Source organism: Poeciliopsis prolifica, unplaced genomic scaffold, assembly GCF_027474105.1.
Source record: "Poeciliopsis prolifica strain line A6 unplaced genomic scaffold, Auburn_PproV2 SCAFFOLD010, whole genome shotgun sequence".
NCBI classification, from domain to species: Eukaryota; Metazoa; Chordata; class Actinopteri; order Cyprinodontiformes; family Poeciliidae; genus Poeciliopsis; species Poeciliopsis prolifica.
The window spans coordinates 12,232,705-12,260,253 of record NW_026562385.1 but is presented as its reverse complement, the minus strand read 5'-3'; the positions used below and the strand labels follow the sequence as shown (position 1 = coordinate 12,260,253).

At 41.6% G+C, this 27,549-nt stretch overlaps 1 protein-coding gene across 1 annotated transcript; it reads left to right on the top strand.

The window, feature by feature from the left end:
• The first annotated feature begins 169 nt into the window (after positions 1-169).
• Positions 170-27,504, top strand: LOC129363188 (neurabin-2-like). The gene is made up of 15 exons (XM_055035119.1): positions 170-337; positions 6,783-7,178; positions 7,257-7,465; positions 7,542-7,874; positions 7,954-8,622; positions 14,756-14,888; positions 16,478-16,598; positions 18,305-18,409; positions 18,523-18,658; positions 20,254-20,397; positions 20,530-20,583; positions 20,758-20,889; positions 21,003-21,100; positions 21,218-21,314; positions 22,603-27,504. The coding sequence occupies exons 2-15, from the start codon at positions 6,869-6,871 to the stop codon at positions 22,654-22,656; spliced, it is 2,595 nt and encodes an 864-aa protein (XP_054891094.1). The 5' UTR covers positions 170-337; positions 6,783-6,868; the 3' UTR covers positions 22,657-27,504.
• Positions 27,505-27,549: the final 45 nt, after the last annotated feature.

Here is a 27,549-nt window from a genome sequence, read left to right as displayed (position 1 = left end):
TGGGAGGCGTTCTGGTCTAAATAGCTGTTGAGGGAAACCCGGGGCCCCCCCAGCTTTTTCGATTCCACTTCCGGCCTCAAACCATTTTGGACCGGCCCTGGCGCCAGACCGAGATTACAATTAGAGTCCACCATCTGGCCGGTTCTGAGCGAACTCTGTGGAGGAGAGAGAAGGGAGGAGGGAGGAGGAGGAAGGGATGGAGGAAAACAGATGATGAGCGAAAGCAGGAGGAGGAGCAGAGAGGAGGCAGGCGCTCACAGGAGGAATCAGCGACAGCGGCAGGACAATGGCTCTGTCTGCGCTCCGGATCATAACGGACAACTAACTGGATTACCAGGTATGACTTGCGGCGGAACGGGTCACCTTCCGGCTCGGTGCTTTGTTTCTCTCTCTCTTTCTTTCTGTCGCCCCGCTTGTTAAACGAGCTGTTTTGTCGGCGGCATTGGGAGGGTGGAGGTGACGGCGGGGGGAAGCTGCAGGGAGGAAGCAGCGCAGCGCAGCGCAGTAGCTCAGCAGCAGCAGACACCCAGCGGGGCCTGCTGGCCGCTCGCCTCCCGCCGGGGGGACAGCGAGTTTATCCGGCCGCGGCTCTGGCCGGGCCTCCGCCGCCTCGCGCCCGAACCGGGAGAAAACGAAAAAAATATATATTAAAAAATCACAGCGCGAGCGCACGTCCGGAACGTCCGCTCGCCTGTTCGAACGCGCCGCCGCCAAACTCCATGATGGAAATCAGCAGTTTGACATTTTGAGCCTCGCCGGCAGAGACGCCTGACACTGAGGATGTCAAACCGGATGGACATCAAACCCACATCGTCTCTTGAGTCATTCGGCTCCAATGAGAAGTATTGAAATGCTGGAATTAAAATAAAAAATGAACTATAAAATTCAAATACATATATATGTTTTCTATCTTCCTACACGCGGTTTAACTGAAAGTAACAAATGCATTTTGCACAGTCGGGGTAAAAATATATACGTATAAACAGATGTATGAAGAAGTGGCTCTAAACAAACATCCTGACCAGCAGCAGCAGTCCGGGCCCGACTGTCTCCTGCAGAGATGCGGGGACCGTCGTGGGAATAGACGGACTCATTGTGTTTACTATAATGCGCCTTCTGTCGGACGCTGCGTGCTTGTGACGCACGCAGACGAGCAGCGACGGGGAGATGCTGTGCGGGCATCACTGAGGAGAAAAAACACACAACGCCGCTGTGACCCGGTGCTGCTGATGTGACCGGCCAGATGCACATGCGTGTGTTTCTTTCTCTCTCTCTCTATGTGTGTGTGTGTGTGTGTATTTGCTGCCAAATGTTTAGTGAGGAGGACAGAAGAGATTAGGTGGGGATAGATGAGAAAGATGATGCGCTGATGGGCGCGTGGCATCTGCCGCAGGAGGCCGGAATCTCCTGACACTAGATGCTCAGAGAAAGAATCTAATCCACGGATTCAGACTGCAGAAGTCGCTCCAGCAGAAAGAACTGAATAAAGGGAAGTGCTGGGACAGAGGCAGAGCTTTTACTGCGGCTTTTATGGCCTTTAATAAACAGGTTTAAGCGCAGAAGCAGAGCCAGCCCAAGGCATAAGGGAACTAAGTAGCCGCTTCAGGCCTTCAGCCCCAGTGTGGCACACTGGTCATAGGGAAGATAGCTAATAGCTGCGGTAAAAGTTGCTAACTGACGTAATTGCCAAATTTGCATCATTACGTCCACATGCATTTACAATAGGTACTGCAGGATAAATGTCACAAAGAGGAAGTAAAACCAACCAGTGTCTTATTTGCATCAGAGCAAATAAAATAAATCTCAAATGTTTGAGATTTTGCTGAAGTGATTTGATGTGATTCCAGTGAAAATCTTAAAAGTGACCCCCCCCACCCCCACCTGTTACTTAAAGGAAGTTACTGTTACTTGACTCCTTTCCCCACAAGTTAGCATCAGCTAAACTGTGCTGCCAGTACATTGAGAAAGCAGTTTTGAATTTAACCACTGAAATTGGTGCAGCTGTTTATAGAAATTCTGTTTTTATGGATATTTAGGAAGATAGGTTGTAGAAAAAAGTTGCTTTAGAAAACTAGTTGGTTAGAGTCAAACCCATTTATAAAATGTGCTCACTCAGCTAGTTGACAGAGTTACATCCCAGCCATATGATTTTGCTGATCTGGTTAGTATCTAACTTTATAGTGTATAAAAAACGGCGACTATGAGTGGGTTGTGGTTAAGGGCATAAAACATCTCTAGTAAACAAGCTGGCGTGTAAAAAGTTTTCCTTCACAACCACAGTTAAGACATGTGGTTGGTGGGCAGCTAGTGCCTCCTGGTTAAGAGGCTCAGGCTGCCAGTGTGTTCGAGTTCAGTGTTAGCGCTGCCGCTAAATTAGGTAAAGCTGGGTCTGAACTTATATTCTCACTCCACCAAAAGTGCTTTTTCTGCCGGTCTTCTTGGATTTCTTGATTTTTACTGAGTTGATCTATTAATTTGTAAAACAACCCATACAGCATAATGATACTTTTTGGAGGATGTTGATTACTCGTCATTGAAATTGATTACATTTGAATCAAACATGTTAGTTTTTGTTGAGTTCAACAAGTGCAACAACAACAACAACAAAAAAAACATTTTATTTTGGAGTAGATTAGAATTTAAAGAGGCTAGGACAAATAACTGATATAATTTTATGTTTTTGTTTGTTAGGAATGACAATATCAGCTTGGTAAAAGTCAAGAACTGTCAATAAATTTGTGGCTAAGAAATAAGTGTAGCAGCAGCGCTAAGATCAAACTTGCTAGCAAGTTGCTTTATTCTTTGTGGGAAGATATAAAAATAAAAAAAGCATTCGTGAAGTACTCCAACAAGGTGACATGAAAACCTTTTTCTCCGCCGATGAAGTTTTGTCGTTGATTAACAACGACAAGGTCAGGCTAGCTGAGCTCGGTAGCAAGTTAGCTATCCTTATTTGCTTTATCTTATCCGGCAGAAACCCAAAGGCTTGTCGGTTTACCTCAAAGTAATTACATAACAGTTTGCTTCTTAACAAAACTGTTTCGACTTTTTGATCCTGATTTATTTTATTAAGAAAGAATTTTGTACAGAACTTCGTAAAAGTTAGAAGCTTAGCTGGCTAGCAAATGACTGTCAGTAGAAGTCAAATCTAGATTCGATCTTAAATTCTTGCTGCAACAAGACAACTTTCTCAGCCTTTTATTAGGGTTTAATTATATTTACATGTAGTCACAACACAACACACATGAACATGTCATCCGAACTGTTCTCTGACATGGAACAGCTAACTTGCTAGCAAGCTAAACTTCTTAACCCCAAGGCAGTTATTGACAATAAAAGGCGCTTATGTCTGTTTGACTTAACCAATATTTTTAGTTGTTACTAAAATGAAGTTGCTCATTGTGAGAACGTTCCGATCATTGAGCATTACATTAAAAAACCTAATGTGTGTGAGCAAAAATATATATTTTAACAACTAAAATGTAACACCTGGGGCTGCACAGAGGCGCGGTCGGTAGCAATGAGGTTCTGGGTTTGATTCCCGGCCCGGGGGCTTTCTGAAAGAAGTCTGCAGGTTCTAGTAGAATCCTATTTAGAGCTGCATAAATCCTTGGACGGGTTCTGCACGTTCTGCTACTCCCAACTGGGGCCTAGACATACATTTCTGCTAGCTGCCTCTCACCAAACAGCAAAAGTCTCCATCTTTAAAGGGGAATAAAAACGTAGATGCAATTAGGAGTGATCATCCAGGCTGAATAGCAGGAAACAGCTCCAAACCGCAGGGGATTTGGAACCCAGCAGGAGGCAGATGGAGTTGTTCTTGGGAGAGCACTGCGGCTGCAGTTTGCTGTTTCTTCCTCACCAATGAAGAAGAGATGCACCAAAGTCACGCAGAGGTGGGGTTACTGAATCCAGCTTTTGTTCTCCCGTGTTTTCCACCTAAAGCAGGAGCCGCCAGCTTCATGGTAACAATAACAGGAAAGAGGCGAGGAGCCGCAGAGCAGCCGTTTGCTTTTCTTTGTGTGTTTTTGTATGTATATGCGTGTGGGTGTGCGTGTGTATTTTCCTCTAGGCCTCTGTAAAGATTGTTTGCATCTTGTTTGCTCCACATGATCAGTGGTACGAAAATCCATTATTTGGCCAAAAAAAAAAAAAGTGTCACAAGACTGCAGTTGCAGTAAGTATGTGTGTTAGCAGTGCCATCTGGAGCTGCTGTGGGACCAGACAGTAGCGTAAACACTCCTTCCTATTCCCCAGACCGCCTTTAAACAATGTTTACAATAAGCTGGCACACAGACATGGTTGGCCTTATTTATTGTTCTGCAATTTATCTTTAGTTACACCTGCATGAGTTTGATTGCAGCAACCACAACTAAAGACTGAGCACTAATAGAGAATAAGTTGGAGAAAGGATGCTATAATATAAGCCTGGCGGGCCACCAGGCTTTACTTGCCGACCCCACCAGGCTGAGTACCATTTGCTTATTGCAAACTGGAATTTTTTTTATTCACAAGTAACAAAAACAGTAAAAATGGATTAAGCTAGATTCATAGTTGACGCATTGAACTGGATGTGAAGGTCTGTGCCGTCCCTGCACTTGTCCGTTGGCCTCACACACTGCTATTTTCAAATTATGATGCCTGATTGTGCAGCTTTGAAATTTGTCATTAAAAATAAATAAATTTAACATTTAAAAAAAAATGTGTTGGTGGACTGCCCTTGCGCCCCTACCGCTGGGCTTAGCAGGTTTTCTGAGGGAAACCCTGCAATTGATGAGTTAGCTAAGCTATCTGCTCAGGTAGCTAGTTCCCTTACAGTCTCTTCATACATATTTAAAGTCAAATGATTAATTGCTTGGGATACCTCAGCATCACTCATCTGTAAGTAGTAAATTGTGTTTGATCAAGGCATCAAAATGTCACACACACCTTTCTCAAGATATCTACAGTTTCAGCAAGTCCAATGAAAGACTTTTAAAGGTCTTTTTCCTGTCACCTTGAATCAATTTAAGACAGAAAAAATTGTAAATTCAGGGGAGATTGAGGGATCTTGATGTACTACAATGAAGCACACTAAATTTTTATGGCTTTATGCTTCTTACACTACATATAACCCCCATAAGGCCAAGCTTATGGGTATGAGTTAGCAACAGAAGTTAAAAAAGCTAGATAGCAAGAGGATATTAGCAAATAATTGTCTGTAGTCTCAACTGCGTTGAGGTGCAGAACACAGTGAATATGTTTGGGCATGACTCAAACTTTTGCCTGAAAGGAAAGTTTCATAATAATAATAAAAAAAACATGTATGAGAACAAGCAAGATAAAATACCCCAGTCAAAACAAAATGAAAGACCTGTGGTTAACGTATTTAAATATCAACTTACTTTTGTAAACTGAGTTGAAACTTTACGGCCTTCATTTTAGACACGTGAATTTAAGACTTTTTAAAGATTTTTTTTTTTTTCAGTAGTGTGATGAAACATGACCCAAATACATCTGTACTGGTAACGTCATCATCATCATCATCATTTTCACTCCACTGATTGTGAACCCGCAAGACCAGTTCAGGGTTTTTTGGACAGCTCTCAGACAGTGCCTGTTCTGCGCTGTTCGAATTCAGAGCAAATTTATGTTTTATGTCCAAAGTGGACTCACTGGTGGTTTGAATCCTCACACCTCAGCTGTGATTTCTCACACAAATCCCATAGACGCGGCTGAAAAAACGAGATTAATCCTTTTGACTACTTAAAAGGTCATCAGAGTCTCCAGAATATACTTCTTTTTTTTTTCCAAAAGGACGATTACAAAGACAAGCAGCTGCGTATTTGTCTGATGGATTACCTTTTGAATCATTTGGTCCACATTCATTATATTATTCTTACCGTCAGTGAAGTTGTCAGTTTGACACAATTTCTGCTAAAACGTTAAACAAAATATCAGGACAGAATTTCATTGCTGTTCTCTACAACACAAACCCATCATTCATGTCTACTGCACCTGAAAGTTGATGATTACATTCATAGTAATGTTTTCTAAAATGTGTTGAGGTTAAGCAGTCAGACTATCTGCTCAGTCATTATTATGTGAATATTAACTAGTTATTGATAGACCGCCATTTGAATACAGCATTAGCATTTGAAGAGCGATGTCTGGTGCACCTTAGTTTACTGACTTGTCTGACTTTTTGCAATCCAAAGTATTTCTGAATAGCTGACTTTGCATTTTTTGTTTTTTGGCGATTTTTTCCCTTCTAGCTGGAAATATGGTGTGACGCAAAATCCTAACGGGCTTGAAGACATAACTTTCAAATCCTTGATTAACGTCTCTTGCATCATACGTGCATAAGAATCCAAGCCGATTGTCTCTGTCGCTCAGAAATGGTCAGCGACAGGTTTTTTTTTAAGGAATTGTCTGACCTGTAATTTACTGATTAGTTGACATGTTTAAAAAGAAAAAAAGAAAAAACTCGGTCTGAACCAGCGTCCTACAGGGGCAGCTGTAACGCTGCCATGTTTAGAGCGCCCTCTGTTTTGTTCAATATAGATGTTCATATTGTGTTTGTTTTATGAAAAGTGACAATGGAAAGCATTATGTGTTGTCGTTAGAAATATTCAAACAAAAGATAACAGTAGTCAAGTGAACTTATTTGAGAGATGTGAGCATTTCTATAAAGCTTGATCTTCATAATGTTCAAAAATGTCTGACAATGAAGTGAACCCTAACCCTAACCCTAAGTATAGATACTAAACACTTATCAACAGCCATCATTGCTCTGTCTACAGGAGGCGAACGTGAAGCAGCACCAGGATGTGGCCCCCTTTATCCCTGCTAATCTGCCATTCACCCAGGGGCTTTTGATTTACCAAAAATGATGAAGACTGAACCCCCATCGGCCACAGGGGCAAACGGAGCCTCTGGTGGGAACAACGGGGGTTCCAACCTGCGGAGTCCCTCACCTCACCGCAATGCCTACGAGGCAGGGCTGGCGGCCCTGAAGAAGGCCACCGACCACCTCAACAATGCCGCCAACGGCGCTCCCAACCCCGGCTCCAAACCTCCCCTTCTGCCCCGCCCGACTGGAAGGGGCAAGCGGTACGGATCCAACGTCCACCGCATCAAGAACATGTTCATGCAGATGCAGTCTCCAGGTGATGAAGAGGATGGTGCCAAAATGTTAGGTAGGCAGACTCCTTCGTGGTACATCCCAATTAGGTTGTTTTAAACCATTTGTTTAATACATTTTTTGTCATTTGAAGGTAAGGAAGAGGCGCTGAAACTATCGATTCCAAGGGCCTCAAGTCTCAACGAGAATGTCAACCACAGCGCCTTGCTGAAACTTGGAGATTCAGTCACAGAGAGAGTCAACAGGTTTGACTCTAAAACAGGATCAGAAGGTGGAAACTCATCTTTTGGTCTGTCCAAGCTCCAGGAGACCAGGAGAATCTTTGAACAACGAACTCTACAGGTAAGTTCCTCAATGCGTCGGCTCCCTGTCATTCGTTTGCCATAAGGTTTGATACTGATTGGTGTTTCTTTGTCAGGAGAAGCAAGCTGCTACCAACCGCATCTTGCTGAAAAAGGAGCGTGCTTCGGGCTTTCAGGACAGCCGTCTAGACGTCGTGGCCCGCTTTAACGGGTCAACAGAAGCTCTAGACCGACTGGATGACCCTCCAGCGCCCAGTCCTGCTTCTGGTCCATCGGCTGCGGCTTCGGTTGGCCCGGGTGAGGCGGTCAGCCCCACTGTGAGCCAGCTCAGCGCGGCGTTTGAAAAGGGCGACGTGCGAAACAACCTCTACCTCCCCCAGCGTCGGTCAGCCCCTGCCTTAGCGCCAAAACCCAAACCTCCAGCTAAAGGAGACGCAACTGAAAAAAAGGTAAAAGGTGTTGAACACTGGCACAAAAAACCCCCTTTTGAATTAACTGAGTTAAAACAGATCTTTTTTGCATTCAAAGGCCCATTCTGTTGGTAAGGAGGCCAAAAAGGAGATGACAGCAGAATCAACAGACGCCACGGCGGCTCTGCCACCGGAAGCAGCAGGTCCTGGACAAAGGAGCGCTGCAGGACAGGATACATGCCGAGAAAACGATGGGTTTGGACTGTCATTAGACCACTACTTAAACTCATCAACGCCTTCAATTACAGTGACTGTAACATCTGCCTCATTCGAGGCAAAACCTGAGTCCCAGGTGGAAGGAAGCGAAGAAACGGATTTAAGTACGGTGGAGTCCCAGGCCAAAGAAAAGGACGTGTCCAACGAGGCAACCGGAGAGACGCTGGCGCAGGCCGAGGTTCATGCTTCACTCGAAAAGAAAGAGAAAGAACCTCCGCCTTCCTCCGGCGAGACAGAAGACTCTGACTGGAGGGAAGCAGCAGAGGACGAGAACGACGAGGACGGCTCACGCAGGGAGGATTACTCGGAGGGAGATCTCGTAGAAGTCAGCGCTTACAGCGGCATCGGCGAGGAGGATTCAGGGGGAAGCCAGCTGGACGACGAGGATGACGAAGAAGACGAGGAGCCGTATCAGCCAGAGAGCAGTTGCTCTGAGATGCCCGGTCTCCCCGAAGAAGAGGAGGCGCCGCCTCCCAGCAGAAAGATTCGCTTCAGCACAGACCCAATCAAGGTCAGTTGGCTTTCGGTCCTCCAACCCACCTTACCGGCCATTAAAGCGTACATTTTAAATGTTAGAAGGTTTCTGAAATTTGGGTAAACAGGTCAGGGAGAATGTCCCTGTCCAAACCTTGTGGACAGGGAAACTGTTTAAAGTTTATGAAAAGACGGATGGAGCAAGAAAAGGCGTTGGAGGCTGCAGCAGACTTTAGACTTTAATCGCGAAATGGATTAAATCCTGTTTATCTGTTAGAATGTCCCAGTCAAAGTCCAGTCTGTTGCAAGCCTTAAAAATTGATGCTCCAGTTTGAAAAAGAAGCAAATCTTTGATTCTGTAGATTTGATGTCCAAAGTTGACAGAGACATAACGCAACTGTCTCTGGAAAAAATATAATCAATTAGTCATCAGAGTTAACTGAATAATTAATCAGTTAACTGAATAATTAATCAGTTAACTCTGACAATTAATCGTTTGGTTGGATAAACAAAATTTGTACTTTCTGGAGATTTTTCATTAACCCATCTCAGCTTATGCAATATTAGAAACACATTTGGAAACCCCCCACAAATAAACAAATTATTCAGCTCTTTTTTAAAATAATGCCTAAAATGCAAAACCATAGGATTCCTTCAAAGGCATACATTTGAGGAAAAATTATTAGTTATACGTAAAACAATCTGGCAGTGGAACAAAACATTTTCCTGTGGGAAGTTAGCTCTCAGTTGGTTTTGCTTTATTTCAAGTGAACTAAGACATTTTTGCACAAGAAACTAGACCAAAATACGTGATAAAATAAATCGCCCACGTTTTTGTCCCATACATGAACAACATAAAGGAGAATTCCCACAGTTATTTGCATCCAATTAGAGCAATGATCCGAATGAACTAAGACGCCCCTAAGAAAGATGAGAGCAGAATTACTGTCACATTTCAACCAAACGAAACATGTCGGCGCAAACGCGATGCACGGTGGCGGAGCGCTCATGCTGTGGGCTCGTTTTGAAGCCTTCGCCGCCGTCGAGTTGACCACGAGTTTCCTGCGTGTCAAGACCAGGTCTGAGAGTTAGAACTCGGCCCAAACTGGGTCACTCAGTAGCAGCATGACTGAAACAGCAAGACTCCTCGGACGCAACGGAAAAAAACTGCAGAAATAAATGTTGTGAAACCGAACGTTGTTTATAAGAGATACAGAGGACTGATAGCACAACAGAGACAATGACTCCCTCATATTACTGACACTGAACGTGGCTCTGCAGGATGCTGAGTCATCCTCGGTTTAATAAATAAAATAAACACAATATTGTCTTATTTTATACACCAAGTCAGTCGAACACTTCCTCTACTCTTTTAAAATGTTTACCAGTCCAAACTTTCGATTTTTTTAAAGCTTCTTTTTTTTGGTTTTGTTCCAACTTTGCTCTTGTTGTTCCTTGCAGGACTGCAGCAGTGAGCCAGGTTGCGTTGTGAAACATGTCTCCGCTCGCACGAATAGTCACAACACCACTGACATCCTTCCTCTGCCATGCAGAGCATTTAACGGCTCGTCAGAGTGAGAGATGGCAAAGTGTTTCCGTTTGATGGAACTTGAGAACACGGGCGGCTAAATGACGTGCTTTGATTAGGAGGATCAGATTTCGCTCAGTTTGCTGTCTTACGGTGAGGGTTGTGGAAAACGGTGTGCTTTTCATGTGACGAGGGATTTTCGTTTTCTTGACCAAGCGTTTAACCGGTCGCCTGTGTTGCGTCGCCTCGGGCGGTACAAACCGCGGCATGCTGCAGGTCCTTCACATGAAGCACAAATATCTGATTTTTATTTCTTTCGGGCGACAGAAAAAGCCTCACACTTGTTTGCAAGTACTCTTCAATGAGAGCGTGCAGTGGGGGGAAAAAAACCAAACAGTTCTCTAGATTTTAACATTGATACCATCACAGCTGATAAAGGTTTGAGCTTCTTATAAAACATTTTATGTCGCAATGATTCTTCAGCTGCGTCAAACAGTTATTTAATTATTAACAGTTTAATGCCATTCACTGCAATTTGGGCGTATTGATCTGACTCCGAGTAAACAAAGGGTCAGTTAATAACAAATTAAAATGAAAGCCATCATTTCCATGTGCATGATTGTTTTTCTCATGTCTGCATGGCAGAAACCTTCAGTATCCACTTTATTTGTTTTGTTTGTTTATGTTGGATATTTTTAGATGCCTTTCAGTGTTAAATGCCCATTAGAATTTAAAGGTCATTAATCTTTGCATTATGATGCCATTACTGTTATACTGGTTGAAGACAGACTCAGAAGATCTTTTATTGCAATAACGGTTATCGTGACAGGCCTGATCAGATACTCGTACTTTTATTTAAGTCTGATACATCATCAAACTTCTGGCCTGCAGGTATTTGTGTGGTCGAATGGAAAGGCAACCCGTGGCTTTCAAGTTTTCATTTGTAAAGATTTTGAAACTGGTGTGCAGTTCCCCCTCAGCCTCACTGCTCTGCACGACTTTCTGTCGGCCTTCCGCTTGAAATCCCACCCAAAAAAATGTACATCGAAATACTTTTGCCAGGTACCTTAAGCCAGATTTTTATGGCTAAACCAGATGTGTGTGGAAGAACTAGCGCAGACGGAGAAACCTCTTCTTGAGGTTTGCAGCCGCAGTCAGAGAAACATTCTCCTTCCCAGGAGATCCACAGCCTGGGCTTGTTCGCTGTAATTACGTCTCAAGGCTGGTTGTTAATTGCTGTTCTGATAATATGTGTTGAGAGCTCAAACTTCTCCCCCCCGGTGGAGCTTTGCAAGACTGCCACCTTCTTCAGCTGAGCATCCCGTTGTAAAATTCACGCTACATCTGGAACGTCACGTGACTGCAACACTTTTCAAAAGACTCTGCAGACTTTGCAGCGTCACACAGACTCAGCAGCCGGTGGAAGGTGGTAACAGGCTGAGAATCGGTGGTCAGGCCTCCCGCCCCGACGTCCCTCATCTTGCCTGCATTTGATGGGTGTGAGCACAGGGCTGCCTCTGTGAGCGCGTCGGCGGCAGTTGGAATGTGGTCGAGTTTGTTTGTTTTCCTTGGAAAAAAGGAGGGCAACGCGTACGCGCGCACACACACAAACACACACACACACACACACACACACACACACACACACACACACACACACACACACACACACGCTCAGCTCAACTAAGGGAAGCCGATAGATAAGATTCACAGAGTGTAGCTTTGTCTGGATGAAAGCCCACCTGGTGTGTGCTTTTAAAGGTAGCCGATAAGCCAAACGTTTCTGATTCCTGCTGATCTGCTCGGTGTAGAAAGAAGCACAAACCGTGGAGCTGACAAAGAGGAAAAACGTTTGCAATGAAAAAGGCATGTTCTGTGTTGCTCTGCTACATTGATTCTGGTGTTGTTTTATGTGCGGAGTGTGTGCGCATGTTTAAAAAGTCTTAAATTCATGTCAAAGTGGAAGTTGGTCTTACATTTTAGTCCTGGCAGGATTATTTAATCTTGTATAGTTAATATAGTTTGTTTTTCTCCTGAAATTTTCTGCCAGACAAACGTTCAAGTCACATTTGGTTTTATGACTCAAGGTGGAGGAAGCCACTGCTAACTAGCTGCTAACTAGCTGCTAACTAGCTGCTAACTAGCTGCTAACTAGCTGCTAACTAGCTGCTAACCCTCCCTTGTCAGCCAGCTTTTTGTGCTGGTTTGCTTGCTGACGCTCATGTTTGCCGCCGGCTCGCTGCCGTTGCATACGCTGCTACATTCACTCTGTCCACTGAAGCTTGCCACTGCCGTTATTTCAAACCTCACATTTTCTTTTGCACATTTCTGTTGTAACATGGGTATTAAATTTCATTCAAAAACGGTCTTAAACTATACGGGGAGGAAAAAGTGGTCGGCTATTCGACAACGGTTCAATTCGACGTCAGAAGCGCAAGCCCAAAGTTCTTAATCCATCCAAGTCTAAAGAAGAAAGGAACAAATGAATTGAAGCACAAGAAAACAATAATGAAATCCACTCTTGGAAGCTGCGGGATCTGAAATGGACAGAGCCTTTAACGAGACGTTGGCTGCGGAAACATGCTAGAAATAATAGGATCGTCAAGGACGTCGTCTTGTCAGCTAATATTAGAAAACACTAAAAATGCCAAAAAGCTTCTGTCACCCGAATGAGACTCAGAATTCACTCCTTTTGACATAAATCATGGTTGAGGACCCAAAAGAGAGCGAACTCAGCAGTATGAACATAGAGGAAAAGGGATTTAATAAAGAACTTTGAAACTAAACACAGAGAAGACGCGATCTTCAGTGTAATCGGTGGAACCTGGACGAAACACTAAAACCTCACAGTGTCACCAGACGGAGGTTCCTTCCACGGTGCTGGAATGACGGCAGATGCTAAAATCGAGGTTATGAAAACAGGACAGACGTATGGAAGCAACAGTTTAGATGCACACATTCCAGCCACTTACGTTGTGATCCGGATTCTGTTTGTCAATGCCGGATTGGTTTCCCAGGCTGCTGTGTCACAGCGTTTTTACTGAAGTCCATCCGGTCTCATGTGGAACCACATGCTGTGGCCTGCATCATGCAGTCAAATTACACTGGAGTCCAGGATTCCTACGCTGAAAAAAAAATCAGCATTGGCTCATGGGAGAAAATATTCTCCCATTGGTGGGATTTGTTGTTGTTTTTGTTTTGTTTTATTTTTTGTCATGGAAATTCAACACGTCTCCATGAAATGGGAATAGCAATAAGAGCAAAAGTCTCACCTATTTCAACATTTGAACACAAAAAGGGGAAGCTGAAGGTTTCATAAGAGTTGATGCAAGTTCAACTAGTGAGCTCTGCTGAGTTCAAAAACCCCTATCTGGTTATGGATTCGATACGTTTGGTTCAACATTGTGATTTGTCCTTGTTCTATTTTTTTTGTTTTTATTATTCTCTTAGGTTGACTCGGTAGTTCTTGCTCGGCTGCAGGGAACTTTAGGACCCTATTGCAGACAAGCTCTTGCAGACATTTACACAGCTTTAAAGTTACTCAACAGGAAGGAAGCATGACAACAGGAAGCAGTCGAACAATACTGCCCTATGACCCGCTTTCTGCTGGTGTGTGTGTGTGTGTGTGTGTGTGTGTGTGTGTGTGTGTGTGTGTGTGTGTGTGTGTGTGTGTGTGTGTGTGTGTGTGTGTGTGTGTGTGTGTGTTTTGTGACAGAGAGGCAGAGAGACAGTGTCTTCTGCACACTGGAACGTAAATAATACAGTAAGACAAACCTCCCACACAATAAAATCCTTCAGCTCTCTGGTTTTTGTCACACACACACACACACGCAGACAGACAGACAGACAGACAGATGGGTATGTATGTATCTCTGCTAGATTGACGCTGAATGTGTCAGGCTTCCATCGAAATGCAGCCATGTGATCAACAAGATGGTTACCAAGGAAACCGATGCTGTTGACCTTTTTGGGTTGGGGGAGGGGAATTATAGATAGCAGCACAAATGAGAGGGTGCAGTGAAAGGAAAGGCACACATTGTTTGAGATTTACAAAAAGATACATAAAGCCACTTCTTCCTTCAAATGATGATACATGAATATACATATTTATGTGTCTAAATCTATTTGCAGATGTATCTTTTTTTTTCCCTCATGATATAAGAACAATCTTCAATGTGCAACACTGATTTTATGTGACTGAACAGCACAAGGTGGAGCGTTATTTATGGTGTAGTTGTAGTTTTTCAAATTTATTTTCAAAAAAGTTCATATTCAGACACTCAAAAGCCAATAAATAGTTGAACAACATTCCACCAGTCTTTTGGGGAATGTCTAAAATAGCTCCAGAAAATCAATGAACAGCTATTTTCATGTATTGTCACTGATTCGCAATTGAATTCAGGTCTGGACTTTGACTGGGTCATTCTAACCCATGGATATGTTTTGATCTAAACTATTCTAGTGCTGCTGGACGGTGTCTCGATCATCTATCCCATTAACTTTGACCATTGTCCTTTCCATTAGGGACAAAAGTCATGGTTCACATTTAGGCCAAAAAAGTCCAACCATGCAGAATTATTTTTCTTTGACATTTCAGTGAAGTGCTGAGTTGCCTGACCTTTAGCTTTTGTCATATGCACAGGTCTTCACCACCTACTCCAATGAAGACTACGACCGGCGCAACGACGACGTTGACCCCATGGCTGCCTCGGCCGAGTATGAGCTTGAAAAGAGAGTCGAGAAGCTGGATTTGTTTCCCGTTGAGCTGGAGAAAGGTTTGCACACATGTTTAAAGTCGCCCAGAGTCACTCTGTCAAGTCTCTTATGTAACTACACACACCACATATACACACACTTACACAGGCGGGGTTCTCTCAGAGGACATACACTGTCTGTCTGGGAGTAACTCTTATCTTCTTATGGGATTAAAGTTTGTGTGGATTAGCCTAATTAGCAGCTAGTCATTCTGGAGGTAATAGATTAGAACCAGCTGGTCTGTATGATGGCTAGTTTGTAATATTAGATATGACAGCAATGTATGTATGTATTTTAAATACAATACTAATATGAATCAGCAATATTTATTACAGTACTAATAATACGTTTTAGCGTAGTAGCTTTGTAACCATGAATCCAGCATATTAGCCTGTTTAGCTGAAATACTAACAATCTTTTGTATAATAGCAACAGTACGATCATGCATTAGCAAAGTAGCTAAACATGTTTTAGTGTGGTATCGACAATATAGGGAAGTAATAAAAAGAAGTGTAGTAGCATCACAGCTAGAATGCTAATATTTATTCATGTATTAGCTATTATAATTAACTGTATTAGCATAGTAACTATGCTAATACATAGTACCTCTTAATACTATATTAACTACAATACTACAATAGATATTAGCATATTTAGCTAATAACTGTCCGAATGACGTCAACAATACTGTTAGCATACTAGCTAAAATCAGGACACTTTTTTTGTTTAAGCTCAATAAAATATAATGCTAACCACAGTAGCTACAATATTTACATATATTAGCATAATAACTAGAATGCTAACATGCAGCATGTTAAATACAACAACAGCATTTATTAGCGTAGGACATTTGGTGTCCACAAGCATGTGTGAGAAAGTGGTAAAAGTCAGGTATGCCTTTTGTGGCAGGATTCAGGACATAGAAAAAATGATTTTTCCCTGCAAATTATAATCAGTTCTCAAAATAGTAAGGTTCAACTTGAGATCAACAGGAAGGGACAGTTTTCAACACATGCAAGAAGTAAAGGAGGAAACAGTTTATGAACACTAAATGGTTTTACACAGCCTGCAACAAGGTTAAGAGAAAAATAAAGGTTAATGTACAACAGCTTGGCAAAAAGTTAGCTCAATTGAACCACGGCTCTGTTTAGAACAGACAGGCTTAAAAACAAGCTGTTGCAATGAGCTTGTCACAGTCAAGGCCTCAGTTTGGTTAAAGCTCTGTGGTGGGATGTGCAGAAACAAACATCTACAAACCTCTGAACAGAAGAGACATTCTGAAATCAATGAATCACACTGATAGAAACTAAGAATGCTTTCAGTAACTCCTCCTTAGAGCTCGTCCATTTTATGAATTCATGGTGGTTCTATATTTTGCGTTTTTGTACTGACACAATGGATCTGACACACTTCATAATATTTCTAAATTTATGAAGTACTTGTTTCGACAAGCATGGTATCAAAAGACTGACTGGAAAATAAGTGTATGGATCGGCTGTCTGAAGTTAGTTAATGTACTAACTTTTTAGTAGATACCATGTACTAATAAGCAAAAGCAAGAAGTAGAACAGGATATTCCTCAATTTGTTTTTGTCTCTGCGCTCTTCAGACAGCGACGGCCTCGGGATCAGTATCATTGGCATGGGAGCAGGCGCTGACATGGGCCTGGAGAAGCTGGGGATCTTCGTCAAAACGGTCACAGAGGGTGGAGCCGCTCACAGAGACGGCAGGTAAGCTGCCCGCCTGTCTGCACTCGTCCTGATGCTTGTTTCGACTAGAACGGAATCGACGGGCTGAATGGAAAAACGATGTTTACAGTGGTTTACCAAACTATGCAAACTTTTCCACGATTTGTGACGTGTGTCCACAAACTTTGATGCCTTATTGTATTATAATTTTGTGATGGAGTAACTGGAAGCACTGCGTGATGGTGAAGTGGATTCACAAAGATGAAAGTTTTTGAGCATTCTTGGCTAATAAAAACCCCAGTCTTGAATAATTTCCAACTTCTAACCAGTAACCTTCCTGGAATTCATTCAGGTGCATCAAACTAAACAAGGTTAGAAACAAATTAATGCTGCTCCTTTTAAATTTTTGTTAAACTTTTCCATGTCTCATTGTACTTCTCATTACGCTGGCCATTGCCTTCATATCCAATTCTGCTTGATTCTCATCTCCCTCCAGTGTGCCATATTCGATTTCTTCCATTGAACTTGATTTCTCACATAGAATTTCAACCACGCCAGCAAGAGAAGTTGTGAATGATGATGTTCAGTCTTTTGTGCTGTTTACAATTGTACTTTGCCTGTTTATAGTTGTAGTTTGGCAACGGCAGGAAAAAGAAGTTAAGAAAAGCCATTCGGTCCATGTTGACCACACCTCCAAATATTGAGCAATGAAAGTCCAAGCAAGAGGAATGTTTAAGACATTTTATCACTGGCAAAAATGTTGTTCAGCTCAGCAAGTCTCTGTTTGAAGTGTGGGACGGCGATAGAATAGGTGGTGCGTCACATACATTACAGCTGAACTTTAAAATTGAGTAAAATCAGATGCAATCTGAAGTTTAGAACTTTGACAGAGTCCACGGCTTCAGGCAGCAACCATTTATCATCAACTGAAGGTCCACACCCTCAGTATGAAGCAAACCGTAGAATGAGGAGCTAGTTTTCACTACTTAGTTAAATTTCGAAAATAACTTTGCTTAATAGAAAAACGGCAAGTTTGACAATTGTTTTTAAAAAGTGACGTTTAATAGATGTATCTCCCAAAACTGCAATAGAAAAAAAAAATTCACATCACGAGTCACGTGATTGACAAACAGATGTTGCTGCTGGTGGAAATGACGAAGAGGACGACAGGAAGGAGTAGGAGGATGACGGTTTGTTTTTGTTTTTTCAGTCAGTGTGCAGCTGGCTCCACCGGAGCTCTGACGGCTTCACATGCTGGAATGTTTTGCGTCATTCCAACATGTTGAAGCCGTAGCTCTTCTGTAAAATGGTCGCTGAATTAGGAGTAGGTCATGTAATATTGTGCATCAATCACTGCCATAATTTCTACAAACATAATTCCATTTCTTATTTAAAGGCAAAATTGTGGGGCGTTTTTTTTTTTTTTTCCAGCATTAGCAGAATAGAATGATTTGTGGGCATTTGTTATGGAAACACAGCTTATTACATAAAATCCTAATAAATTCTACTGACCTTTTTGGACTTGTTCAAAAGGTGTCAGTATATCTGAAAGCCTCTATAGGCGTCAATTAATCTAAAGCTTTAGTTCAAGTCTCATTGGCCTCTGGTGTCACTGAAACTGTTCTCTACAGCTTATTCCTTTCTGATACTTGGGACTTAGTCACTGGCGGTTTGGACTGATGTTAAGAATATCACTTACGGTGGTTCTGTGACAGCATACAGTGGGTCTATTTCTGCTGTTCTTTCAGGATCCAGGTGAACGATTTGATAGTGGAGGTCGACGGGACCAGTCTGGTTGGCGTCACCCAGAGCTTTGCCGCCTCCGTCCTCCGCAACACGTCAGGCACAGTCAAGTCAGTGGCGTTTGCTTCCTGCGAACTCGTGTTTCTCATTTTTGAAGCCGATAAAGGAGTTTCACGCCTCAAATGTGTGGGTTAAATGTTCTTTTTTTTTTCTTTTTCTTCAGGTTTGTTATTGGCAGGGAAAAGCCGGGGGAGCAAAGCGAAGTGGCTCAGCTGATCCAGCAGACTCTGGAGCAGGAGAGATGGCAGAGAGAGATGATGGAGCAGAGATACAAACAGTACATGGACGACGACGAAGAGGTGGGGGCTCGGGGGGAGACGGGCAGCACGTCAGAGCGTTCGTTGGAAATAAGAAAAGCGCAGCTTAGATCATTTGTCCAGGTGTTTTTCTGTCTGTGGTTCCAAAGAACAAAAACGCAGAGCGCGTCGTCAGCTGTGCTGCGTGCGGCCAAATCAAAAGTGCCCTTTCAGCGTGTGTTTGTGCCGAGACAAAATGTCGTCTGTGTGCAGCCACATGGCCTGTCCTTCCTCAGTCTAACTTCTCCACCTTGTGGTCAGAAAAGGGAACAGAAGCTTTTTGATTAGGCATATAAATTGCCTTTGCTATTTGATGCCACAAAAATGACAGTTAACTATTAAAAATGTGTTTGAAAGCTCCATCTGCACGTAATTCCTGCATAACTCAGCTGTGAATTGGACAGCGAAAGGAAATGAAGTGGATTTTTGAAAGCGTGTCAAGGACTGCTTTTGCACCTGCTGATATTTTTTGGGGAACACAGTGTAAAAAATATCCATTTTGCGTATTTACATCTGTTTATTGTTGTAGTTTTTACTTATTAATTTGGGCTACTGTCAGACACAAGTATAGTTTTTGTGACAGAAACTGTGCGAACGATGCGTTCAGGGTCTTATGCAGTTTAAGTTTTCCCACAAATTGGCCATAATTAAATGCTGTTAAATTCCATATAAATTTATTTGTTTTCACAGAAAATACAAACAGAAAAAAAAAACTAAGGTAGGGCTTTTTTCTTTGCCATTTTTGCTATAAATACATTATAATTCCTAATAACAGCTGGGTACATAGTTAGCTTCTTTACACAGTCACATAGCAAACAAAAAGACATTGATTCTTGGTGTGAAACAGAAGTTACGTCTTGCTGTCTTGCTGCGGTCTACATGCTGATATCAAGGCCGTCTCTGTGTCAGAATGCAGAAGCAGAGCTGAAAATCCATTATGACGAAAACATCATGGCTCTATAACCTGATTGCAATTCAGTTAGTTTGTTCAATACTGCCTGTTAATGTAAGGCTAATTTACTTTGTGATGTAGAGCAGAAAAATAACCAAGATAAATGGTCAGGAGATTGCCATTAATCATTTGGATTAAAGGCTCTGGCTGCATTTAGTCTTTATCTTGAATATTCACCTTCAATATACAGCATAATTACATTTTTTGTTGTTCAAACTACATAGAACTTCCTTTCAACAATGGAATTTTTTTTGTTCACGAAAAAATTCTTGAATTTGTTGCAATTAGTCAACTTGAAAAGCGAACGGTTTCTCACCTAAATCCAATATGGCTGTCATGTGTGTCCAATAGTGATGTTGAGATAATGGAATTTTATTAATCAAACGATATACTGTTAAATTTCACACAAGTGCTTGAATATGTCGTTTGATGGCTTTTATTGCTAATAGTGAGAAAAGCAACCAGCAAACCAACCTGCTGTTCCTACTTTTAACTGAGGCGCTGCCACATTGTGATTAATGTCCTCAAATCAGAGTCAAACGTGACAGAGTTTAAGCCCGTAACACTTGCAAGACAGCAGTTTCCTTCTCTATTCTCTCATTTTATGCTCCTAAATGTATTTTATCTGCCTTCCGTCTGTGGACAGACTGGCGAATACGCTACAGATGAGGAGGAGGAGATGAGCCCCATGTTTCCGAACTCCATCGAAGTTTTCGACCTGGCGGAGAACCAGGACACGTTGTCTCCCGTTGAGCTCGATCCCGAGAAGCTCGCCCACAAGTTCAAGGAGGTGCGTTTGGTTTTTCGGCAGGTTTGCTGACGATTCACGTCTTCGCTTTGCTCAGACAAACGTTTCTTCGTTGGGTTTGTTACACGGCCTGAGCTGAAACCAGACGTCCTGCTATCTTTTCTGTTGGTGCAGCTCCAGATTAAACATGCGGTGACGCAGGCAGAGATCCAGCTGTTAAAGAGGAAGGTGAGCCCACTTTGCTTTCAGTTCGTTTCCGCAGGATGAGTTGCAAAAAAACCCCCAAAAAACGTATGATACAGAAGAGAAAACACATCTCTGACTGTTCTCAACAATGACTTAACGCCGGCTCTCCCATCCACGCACCACCTCCCTCCCACCACGACACCCCCTCACCTCCAGCTGGCTCATGCGGAGCAGGATAAGCTGCGTTGGCGGATGGAGCGCGCTCAGTTGGAGCAAAACATCAGAGACAGCAAGGAGAGGATGGAGAAGCTCGAGGGCTACTGGATGGAGGCACAATCCCTGTGTAAGGTAATTTCATAGAGAATAAATGAAAAAAAAAGAAAAAGACAATAACAATGAGAGCTCCCTTGTCCAGTAAAAGCTGGTTCCTGGCCATTTAAACACTAAGCGTGTGTTTTTAGGCTGTGGATGAACACCTGAAAGAAACCCAGGCCCAGTACCAAACCCTAGAGAGGAAATACAACAAAGCCAAGAGGATGATTAAAGAATACCAACAAAAGTAAGAGCAGTAAATAAAACAGAGTGGAGTACCTGATCTGGAAGTCTGGATGCTAATTAATAAATTAGCATCCAGTTAAAAATGAGCGTAGAGTTCAACATGGTTTGTGATTTGTAGGGAGGTGGAGTACCTGAAGAAGGAGACCGCTCAGCGGTGCGCACAAGAGGAGAGCGAGGCGACACACAAAGAAGAAACAGACAACCTTCAGGAAAAGGTCGGTGACCCGCTCGCGTTTGTCACGCCGACTTCCATTCCCTCCACGGATGCAGCGATGCTAGCCGCTAGCCGCGATTCTCCTTTCCGGATAGCGCCCTGGGTGACTGCCCACGTTAGCCAGATCAGAAAACCATCACTGGATGTAACAGGCAACAAAAGGGTCTGGCTCATGATTTTACTACATTATTACAACTTTTTACTCTGATTACAGCAAAAAAAAATACTGAGCATATTAATTATTAGTTCTAATCATTGATATTTCTTTATTGTTTTTGGTTTGATACATAGACTGAAGCATCTCTATAGATAAAGCACACTCATATCACAAACAGCCAGGCTCTCTGCTCCATTGGAGGTTACCATGGTTACTGAACAGGCATGTCCATCTCCTCTGCCCACTTTTCACAGGGTAGTTATTTTACATCACTAAATCTTACACAAGCCTTGACACAATTATGACAAAGACCAGTAGCTAAACAAGTCATTTAGTTTTATGCTACACATGTGAGAATTACTGTTTCCTTGTAATAAATATTCAAGACAACAGTGTGTCGTCAATAGATCACCAAACTGGGTCACGATTGATAGATTATTTTGCATTCAAAAAGTCAGGGACCAAAAACCTTATTGATGACTTTTCACCGGTGACTATGAACCCATCCAGGCACCAAACAGACGCCGGGGACTTTCTTCAGCTGAACAGAAACTAAACTGAAGTCACCGTCTTTGGAGCCACAGAGAGGAATGATCAAGAGACAACGCACAGATTCAGCTGGAAACTAGAAATCAGGCATAAAATCTGGGTGTAGTGATGAACTCTGACCTGAACCTTCAGAGCCACATAAAGACACAAGACAGCCTTTGATCACCTGCAGAACATTTCCAGGATTCAAGGACTAATATCCCAGCAAGATCTAGAGAAACTCATCCGTGCGTTTATCTTTAGTGAAATTGATTGACTTGACTTAATAATTTGCTTATAGGAACCAAAGTTATAGATATCAGTGATTAGTATATGAGTGGATTGTTACCCAATGAGGAGCACAACCAAGGACAACATCCTTCAGTTCAAGAACAAATTATTGGGTATTTCACATTTTTCAGAGTTGTGCTTAGGAGAAATCTTTTCCTTCTTTTTGTTATATTTGTTGTTGCATTATTTTGGTTTTTATAAGCAAACATGCCGTACAAATCGAATATAAAACCTTGTTAGGGTAATGTACTCATTTGACTACAAATGAATGAACCTTATATTGTGTTTTTTTTTCTTTTCTTCCCCCCCACAGATTACAGAACTGGAGACCAAAGTGGATGCCTTGAAGAGTCCTTCACCACCCTAAGCTGCTGCTAAGTCCTACCTCCTATCTGTGACCAGAAGAGGGGGTGCTCAGCCTTCCTTCAGACCAGGGCCATATTAAATCCCAACTACCCATCTGGTGTACAACAGACCTATCAACAAAACTAAAAGCGGCAATCGTAAAAGAGAAGCAGAGGAGGACGCGACCCTCATTCCCTCTCACAGTGCACCAACCCTAAGAACCGGAGTCCTCCTCTTGTGTGTCTTCCTGTCAACCAGCTTGGCAATGAACTGACTATAACAATCACTTGACTTGTACCCCGTCTGTGGATTTTTTTTTTCTCTCGTCATCAACGGTATCTTTCCAGGTTCTAATTATGATTCGACTGACTTTGTTTAAAACAAAAACAGGGGGGGAGGGGAAGCGCTTTTAATACCCAGGCTCGTCACAAAGTGCTTTATAGACGGTGGGCATGGATGCAGAACAAACCAGAGCAAAGGACAAATGATTGTTGCTTTTTAAACTCAGCGAACCACAAGTTTGCTTCTTTTTTTTTCTTTCTTTTTTTTTTTTCTTCGCGAAGAGGACTAGTTGTTCTTCTGTTCGTTGGCGTCGATCAATGGACTCAACGACTACTGAGACGAAGAGCGGTGGGACTGGCCGATGACCAGACAAGGAATCCACATAGGGAACACAATGTTTAAAAGGAAGAAGCCAACAGAACGCCGGTAGTTAAGTAATAAATACAATTAAAAAAATAATTTAAAAAAACACACAAAAAAATACTGAAAGACACGTTTCTCATCCAAGCCTGTGAAACTGCAGAGAGCCTTGGAAACCCATGTCTGTGGTTTCCCTCCTTCAGCTGACGGTGTCTACCATAAGGTCTGAATGGCGGCGGTGTATATACTCTCTACCCGTTTATTTAAAAGCTTTTCACTAGCTTAGGCAGGGTGGTTGGATCTGGTAGATCAGAACGAGGCAGTGTCATGGGTGAATGATGCTTCATGCTCCTCCATTTCATCTCTTTTTCTATCAACATCAGTGGCAAACAGGGTGTGAGCGTTCTATTCCGTGCGGGTCGAGCTTCTCATGTTGCGCGCTGCGATGTCTGTGGGCTTTACAGGCGAGCCGAACCTTCAGCTCGAAGCTCATTTTCGTAGGATGTGGGGTTTTTTTTGTTGTTTTTTTCATCTGGGGTCTCCGAAAGCCAAGCATGGTGACATTCTGAAGCTGCGATTCCAGTACAAATGCGCATAAAACTTGATTGACATTGTTCCATCAATGTTAAACAATTTCTTAAAGTGTTTCTATTAAATAAGAAACGCAATTAAAATCACTGGTTCGTCTTCTTAATTGGGGTCGGCAAGCAATTACGTGTCAATAAGTTTGTTCCCATGGTAATTTGTTAAAAAAAACAACTTCCTGTTTACTTCTTCGTCTTTTCCGCCAGGAGTAACATCCGGATATTGATCACGTGTTTCATGTGATGCGGAGAAAAAGTGTTTTCACCATCAAGCTGAAAAACCACCTCATCCTAGCGCAAAAGTTAAATTTTTTTTCTACTTTCCGAAATTGCAGTTTTCATTTCGCTACTCCCGATTTGCGCAATTTTACGGTCAGTGGAAACGCAGCTTCAGACTGTTGCGTGGCGCATTGCTGGGGATATTTTCTCCCATGTTTGGATTTAAGTTGCTCCAAACATTTCAGAGTCTAACAATTGTTTTAAGAACAAATGATTGGTTCGACATTAAGTGTTCAAATCCCTGTTACAGCATCAAGCTTTTGTGGTTTGAACGAAACAAAATCCACAAAGTTGTTGGACAATATTCTCCTGGACTGTTTTTACTGACTTCTACAAAGCTGCTTTAATCTAGTTTTTTAAAGTTATAAAGTTATTCTGATTCTCGAAAGAAAAATGAAAATGCCAGTGTTCTGCTAGGGGAACTGTAGATTATCTTTGGTCTTTATTTGATGTTATGACAAAAATCCATGTGAGCAAAATACAGCAATAAATAGGTCTTGATATTTTCAGAACTAATTACAACATGTTTATTTGATACTTTGTGTTAAACAGGTTTTAAAAAACCCTTGTCCAAAAACGATCAAATACCAATAACCCAAATAAGTCTGATATGAGAAAAAGCCCATTATGAGCCCACATAGTAGCTGGTCCCTCACTGACTTTAGTTTGGTTTTGGGTGTTCAATATCTTACCTGCAGTAGATTATTCTTTCAGCTTATTGACTTTGATGAAAGAGGAAGCTGAGTTAGCAAACGATAACCCAAAAGCAAAGCAAATGTCTACTAAAATAAAACAATTTCCATCTTAGAAATGTTAAAGTTGTTCATTGGAAAGTTATTTTTGTGGGTTTGCTAATTCAAAAAATAAATCTTCAGTTATTTACAGGGCATTCTGGGTATCTCAACCCAGGTGACTTGCTCATTGCTAAACGGAATGTGTTACAATAAGTTCATCCACGAAACTGTACTGCAAAAATATCTTATTGATTTTTTTAAAAACATATGTTTAAACTGAAAAGAACTCAGGTGTTCTTTTCAGAGACACCTGAGAATATTTTCTTTGTTTTTCACGTGTTATATTCTGATGAATCCAAATTAGCGTTTGCTTGTTGAAAATAATTATTGACTTATTATGTAAATTACCTCAAGAAGTTAAGATGACTGCTGATATCCCCTCAACAAAGCCCACTCTGAAAATTTACGCTATTCTATTTGAAAAGCTTAGTATTTCATTTACATTTTATTTTTGGTAACAGTGTTAAAAATGTCAGGTTCATTACAATTTTTGAAAACAGACTTGAATATACTGTAACAGAAATTTCAGTGTTTGAACTTTCGGTGTGGAAAAACAGTTCGAAATTGGTTTGAAGTTGTACCTCCAAAAATGTACACCCAAAAAGGTGAATCGATTTACAGAACAATTTTGTAAAAGCTTGTACTTTAGCATGCCATGTTGATTTGCTGCATGTAACTGGACTTAGCTAGCCTGTAGGTTGCTATGAGACAAACATGCTAGTTGCGAATGATTTCGTTCTGATGAACTTTTTGTAAGGGTAACAAGTACAAACTGTGGCTCTCACAAAAATAACATCTAACAGTTACTTTACCATCACATTTAATTTAGTATATGTTATAAGTCATCAGCTAGCAAAACCTTATTGTGTAAATGGGCACTTAAAAATCACTTTTTGAATGCGTGTCATTATTTAGCTAGTAAAAATAGGCTACTAGCTAAAAAGTAGCTAGTAGCTCCTGTTATAAAATCCTGTTATGGTAACAGGATTTTTTTTAACGTTCACATTTGAAACACTAATTGGCCTTGACCACTAGTTGGTAAAAATTTATGCTAATGGACATCTGAATATTATACATTTTATTTAAATTTGAATTCATATCAGTACCTGTAAACCGTTAGCTAGTAAAACCTAGCTGAAGTTTAACTTAACTCTAAAGCTTCATTTAGAAATTAAGCTAAGAGGGCATAGTGGTTTAACTTCTGGGTCACATTAGTGTGGGGACACTTTGACACGATAAAAGCACCAAATTTATTATCCAGAAAATTCTGTGCATGGAAAAACAAACGTTGGCCAAAAATAAGTCACTCCCTGTGCCAGTATTCAGCCTCCAGAGTTTGAGTCAGTGACAGCTGCTTGAAATAGGGAAGCAAGATGTTATAGGGGCATTTTGATGGCGTACCAAACTTATTGTCATGGTTGCTCAAAAACAAATCACAGTGTTTGGTCTGGTAGATGCTAAAAGGCGCTAGGAGTTTTTAAAATCTTGTAGTGGAAAGTAGCTGCTTAAAGTCACTTTGCTTTTTAGATGCCGAGAATAGACCAATCGGCCTCGTCACACTGCTGTTACAGTATTCTGTATGTTTTTACAACAATATATTTAACTGTTCATATATCAAAGGTATCCACTGGAGATTAGTTATTTGTGTGGATGGTCTAAACGGTGCTTTAGGACAGTATAGAAGCGGTAGATTAAGTTGCTGTTGTCACTGAGAGCAGCAGGTTGTTTTTTTTTTTTTTTGTCTCTTATTTGTTTGAATTCATTCATGAATGTGTTTATTGAGACAGTACAGCTTGCTGGCAAGCTCTGATTAGGACACATTGCTGTTAGGACAGTAAGAAATTGAACTGGGCCCATTCTGTTTTGGTTAGAAATTAATTAAATGTGTTGTTTCTTTTTGTTTTGCATCCAGAAAAAAGAAAAGTCTGGATGTCATAAATATGTCATAAAGGAGAATTTTACAATACAAATATCAAATACACATGTTTACATTATATCCATCAGTGCAGGTTTTATTAGTATTTGAATGCTCAGACTGTAGGTGTCATGATTAAGCGATGAACATTTGGCCAAATTTAGAAGAAACGGGACAGTGAGCTTCATATTTTTGTTCAAAAACATTTTTGTTAAGAACTCCACACCGTACGATTCAGATTTTATAACTATTTACACCAAGTATTTGTTGACAAACATGCAGTATGTTGAAACATCAGTCGAACTGGACGGGAGCAAGCTTGTTTGGAAGACTTTTTGTTTTTAAAAGAACGAAAAAAAACTCAGCCATAAGCAACACACTTGAGTTCTATCAGTGTTTTTATTACAGTTTCATCTCTATTTTGAACTAATGTGAGCTGTACAATAGCTGTTGCATCACCAAAACCGTGGTCACTTTGGGTTTGCTGTCTAAACACAGAAAGTGATCAGTTTGCCTTTTAATGACGTATTAGTTAACATGCTGCTTTTGCCTCTATGAAGCCTTTACATGTGTTTTACCTGATGCTGTCAGCCATTATCCCACTGTCCGCCCATTGCTCATGTCTGCATTGAAAACAATAAACTGAAGAAAAAGAAGCTGCTTTCGCGGGTTTTTCCGGCCGACACAAAACCACGTGCTTT

What these genes read in the sequence shown, in the direction of transcription:
- LOC129363188 (XM_055035119.1), top strand. Translation starts at nt 6,869, where the DNA reads ATGATGAAGACTGAACCCCCATCGGCCACAGGGGCAAACGGAGCCTCT. An exon ending in ATTAAAGAATACCAACAAAA is followed by an intron (nt 21,101 to 21,217) that starts GTAAGAGCAGTA and finishes TGTGATTTGTAG; the next exon opens with GGAGGTGGAGTACCTGAAGA. An exon ending in CAGACAACCTTCAGGAAAAG is followed by an intron (nt 21,315 to 22,602) that starts GTCGGTGACCCG and finishes TCCCCCCCACAG; the next exon opens with ATTACAGAACTGGAGACCAA.